General features: G+C 63.2%; 2 protein-coding genes across 2 annotated transcripts in view; one reads left to right on the top strand and one right to left on the bottom strand.

The window, feature by feature from the left end:
• Positions 1–3,194, top strand: part of EMIHUDRAFT_120385 (hypothetical protein) — a gene marked incomplete at both ends in the record, with an annotated part of 3,792 nt that extends 598 nt beyond the window's left edge. The window contains 4 exons of the mRNA XM_005763630.1: positions 1,626–2,069; positions 2,099–2,441; positions 2,658–2,997; positions 3,074–3,194. Coding sequence (XP_005763687.1) covers positions 1,626–2,069; positions 2,099–2,441; positions 2,658–2,997; positions 3,074–3,194 — 1,248 coding nt within the window. The remainder of the gene's footprint in view (positions 1–1,625; positions 2,070–2,098; positions 2,442–2,657; positions 2,998–3,073) is intronic.
• A 786-nt stretch (positions 3,195–3,980) lies between these two features.
• Positions 3,981–4,402, bottom strand: EMIHUDRAFT_248010 (hypothetical protein; the record flags this gene model as incomplete). The annotated part of the gene is made up of 2 exons (XM_005763631.1): positions 3,981–4,046; positions 4,274–4,402. Coding segments are annotated over 2 exons (195 nt in total), but the record flags the coding sequence as incomplete, so codon positions are not given.
• Positions 4,403–4,410: the final 8 nt, after the last annotated feature.

The following is a 4,410-nucleotide window of genomic DNA, read 5'->3' on the forward strand; positions in this document are numbered from 1 at the left end:
GTTGCTGCGCGACATCCAGAGCCAAAGAAAGGCGGGCAGCGGCGGCGGGCCGCCGGTATGAGGGGAGGCGTAGCGCCGGCGAGCGAAGGGAAGAGGCGGAGGAAGGCGGGAGGCGGACCTTGCGTTCAGCTCTCACGTGTCGAGCGCGTATGCTCTATCCCGCAGTTCCCGCACCCCTGGCCTTGTTCGCCGCTTGGTCTCCTCTAGTGCCGGTCCCGGTTACAGGTACACGTCTCTTTCTCGAGCTTCGTTCGAGCTCTGTTTCAGTATGTTACAGGTTACAGCCGGTCCCAGGTTGAATGTGTGTTCGCTCACGCTGTAACCTGTATCGGTACTCTGGTCTCTGCCCGATTTTCGCCGGACGCCGCGGATTGGCGATTTGCGAACAGCAGAAAATTCGTGACTAGGGGTAGACAGTGCCCGTCTACATTCGATCGAATTCCACGTGGCCGGGGACCATGATGAAATTCTATCGCCGACGTCTCCCAGTGCTGAGATGATCGCGAGAAGAGTTGAGAGGGGACGACACCGCTCGATCTGCCCTCCGGGGTCCCTCGGCGGCGGGCACACCTCGTCCTGTACTGTGTTTGTGATGACCTCCCCAAATGAACACACACCAGTGTGAGGGAGGGCGAGACGATCGAGGGGTCCCGTACCATGCGGAATCGACCCCTATCCCAGAGGGCTTCCTCCCAGCAGTGCAACAGTGCAACCAGAGGGGAAACCCCGCGAGGGGAGAGGGAACCCAGGAAACTCCCTCGCACGACACTGGGCACGGGACAATACATTGTTCATCGAAACGTCAGGCAAAGCTCATGGCCCGAGAGAGAAAGACCGCCCAGTTTAACTCATCACAGGCGGCCGCTTCTGCGGTGGTGGGGCTCAGCGACCCCCACAGGACTCCCATACACACTACAGAGCTACATGCGACCGCCTGACGCAAACCTGCCGCCATCAGGCAGGCAGTTCACTCTGAGCACATCCGGACGACCTCCCTGTTTTCTTCAAGTAACCGGGAAGCTCACCTTGATCCTCCACCATCGACTTTGGCAAACCGCATCGCGCAGCCCGGCACGGAGTCTCGCCGCGCCCCTCCCTGACCTCCGCGCAGCAACGCACGCAGCCTCACGCTCCAAGGGGTAATCGCCAGGCAGCTGCTGGAGCGGCCTCGTGGGGGCATCCTCCTCCTCCCCCTCCTCCCCCTCCTCCTCGGCCTCCTCCTCCTCCCCCGCCACCGCCGCTGCCGTCGCTCCCGACGGAGACCACTTGCCGCGCCCTTTGACCAACTTGAGCAGCCCGGTCTCCGTGTTGCCAAAACGCACATAGGCCCCCTTCCAGCCGAGCCGAATTTCACCCTCTCCATCCTTGCCCTTGCTGTTGCTCGCGAGCGAACTCGTAAGCTTCAGATCGGCAACAAGGCGCCTGTGCCCCCTGCCGATGTTTGCCGCCGCCACGTCAGGTTGTTTTGGATTACTGTAACTGAGGTGTGCAGTCGGCTCCATCTCGATGATCATGCCCCACGCCGAGCGGAGGCATTTGATCAAACGTTTGAGTAGAAATTTGTGTCTTGTAGCATGCTTCGACCGAGGGTTAACCATCGCGGCGTCGCCAAGGACGTCGTGTAGCTGGCCGCTACCTCGATGACCGGCGACGGAGGCAACGACTGCGGTGCACTGCGGCTCGCCCACTGCGGCCTCGCCATGTCCGAGGCGGAGGCGTCGGTGGTGTCGCCTTTCACCACGTCGATGGGATCTGCGACCGCCCTGGTCGACATCTTTCTCGAGGGGCGCGCCACGCTGGCCACCTCCTTCGCCGCGTACAAGTTCCTCATCAGCTACGGCCTCTACTTTTCCATCCTCAAGCTGCTCTCCTACTACTGGTCCGTCCTCCTCTCCAACGCAACCTACTTCCTCGTCGACGCGCTCGCCGTCACCGCCGTCACCGGCACCACTGTCCTCGCCCTCCCGCTCCGCTACCTCGCCAACGCGCGGCCGTCGCACTCGCTGCTCTCGTACTCGACTGTCATGTCGTGCCTCGGCGCGGGCCGGAGACGCAACGCCTGGCCGCCCGTGCGGTGCCGCAACCTACTCTCTCGGAGCGCGCCGTAGGCACGTGGCTCATCACGATGGCCTTCGTCTCTTACCAGCTCTACCGCATGACGAATCACCCCGACTACGTCAAGTGGCCGTCGCAGGGCTCCACCGGCGCCTCCTGGTGGCTGCTCTCCGACAACTGGGAGTGCACCGTCCTCTTCCCCGCCTTCTTCATGCCCTTCTTCACCACGGCCTTCGCCTACTCCTTCGGCGCACAGCGACACCTAGCAGCACCTGGGCCGATGCCGCCCCTTCTGCGAACGCCGCGACCCCGCCGACCCTGGGCCGGCCCTGCACTGCTCTCATATGCGATGCGCAGCACCATCCCCATCGCCCCGCAGGCACGCAGTTCCGCGAGGCGTGGCACAAGAACTTTTGGTTCCTCCTAGTAATCTTTGGGTGCGCCAACCCTCCACACACTGATCCGACCAACAGCGACCAAAACTAGGTTCCTCGCAGTTGTCTTTGGGTGTGGAACCTACAGCCACGCGAGACTTACAGCCACCTGAGACACGCAACAGAAGAGACGACACAGGACATGGACACGCTAGCACCCGGCGAGAGGAGTACTGACGGGCGCTGCCCCACCTCGCCCCAGGCTGCTCGGCCTGCAGACTTTCTTGCTCCTCTCGCCCTCGACGTGGTTCACCCAGACCTTCCACATCGCCTCGGAGCAGTTCAACCGGCCGTGCCCCGCAAGCTGCTACGGCGAGGAAATCGCGCACGCGTCCAGCTTCGCATACGAGGGCGACTGCGCGGACTGCCCCACCTGCGACTTGTGGCTGCAGTGGCAGCAGCCGTGCTCTACCCTGAGTGCGGAAAACGCGGCAATCCAGGAGGGGAAGGACATGTGCGGCCACGAGGCCTCGCCGCCGATGCCCTTCGAGTTCCGCGCGGGAGTCATGTAAGCTGCGCCCCCTCCCCCACCCCCTCGCCCGATCCCTAATGCGGCGACACCTCCTTGTCCCTTCCACCTTCAGGGCCCTCTGCTACCTCAACTGCTTCCTAATTATTGTGTGGGAGAGGATCCTCGTCCGCGGTCCGATTGGCAAGTGCCTCGACAGCGGCGACAGCGAAGAGAAGCTCACGTTCCGGCTTTGAGCGGGCGCATGCGGGACAGCCTTCCGGCGGCGAGTTTTGGCGCCCAAATGGCGCAGGCCCGGGAAGAGAGAGGGTCGCGCACTGGAGAGGAGCACGCCCTTGACGTCTCACGCTTTGCACAGAATGATTGCGCTCGCGCCATTATACTCCGTTGCATTTTCGCCACAACATGCTGTGCTGGGAGATATTGTGATGTGCGTGACTCACACAAAGAGTCTTCTCCTATCTTGCAGGTAGCGAGGTATGTAAGGTGCTTAGTTAGTGGTGAGGCGGAGCGGAAGCGGAAGAGCCTTGCACGTCTTGTGCACAGCGCTCTTGTGTGCACCCCGCGACACACTCGCGAGAGCCGAGAGCCGTCTCAGAGTCTCCCTCGCAGACCTGCAACCCCTCTTTTTGACATCTCTTAAATGACCTACTGGAGACTCGCTCTCTACAAAATGCGAGTGCGGTCTCTGCCCCCACAGATTTCAGGAGCACTTGTCACCGCGACACAGCAACATCGATTCGTCCTCTCTCGACTCTGCAGCTGGCAGCTCGGAGCTCTGGGAGCGGGCACACTCTCTCCGCAGCGGCAGCGCTGGCGCACCGCCACTCTGACCCACCCACGAACGTTGAAGGAGAGCGCACAGAGGCGGACGAGAGATGCCGAGCGAGGACTGGGAGAGGAGACCATGTACGCCGTTGCGTGTGCAACACATGCGACCCCGTTGCCAGCTCCGCTCTCTACCAGGGCATCCCAAGCCCCTCTCGCCCAGCCTCCCGCCCGACAACCCCGTTGGCCCCACCTTAGGCGAGCTTGTTCTGGATCTGGCGGTGGACGTGGCAGAGGAACTCGACGTAAGTCATGGATGCCTAAAGCAGCAACGGGCGCACGCCTGCTCGGACGCGCCTCGATGGCTATCTAGTGGAGCGCTGCGAGGCCGCGCCTGCGCGCGGTCCTCCGTCAAGTTCGCCAAGAACCGAGGCTCGGCCGCGTCCTACCCACCAGACGGAGTCGCTGTGAAGAGTCCCCGTCCCTGCGGCGGGCTGCGTGGCTCCTCCGCCCGCGCCTTGTGGGCCACGCAACGCAAAGTCTGCACCAAGTGCGGCCGCTGGGCGCGGATCACGCTGAGCAAGCCGTGCAGCGCGGCGCTCGGCGCCGTCTCGAGCTTGGCCACGCGGAGGCGCGACGCGTCGACGCCCGCGGCCGACGCGATCCCGAGCAGCGGCTGCAGCA

This window comes from Emiliania huxleyi (genome assembly GCF_000372725.1).
Source record: "Emiliania huxleyi CCMP1516 unplaced genomic scaffold EMIHUscaffold_623, whole genome shotgun sequence".
Classification (NCBI taxonomy): Eukaryota; Haptophyta; order Isochrysidales; family Noelaerhabdaceae; genus Emiliania; species Emiliania huxleyi.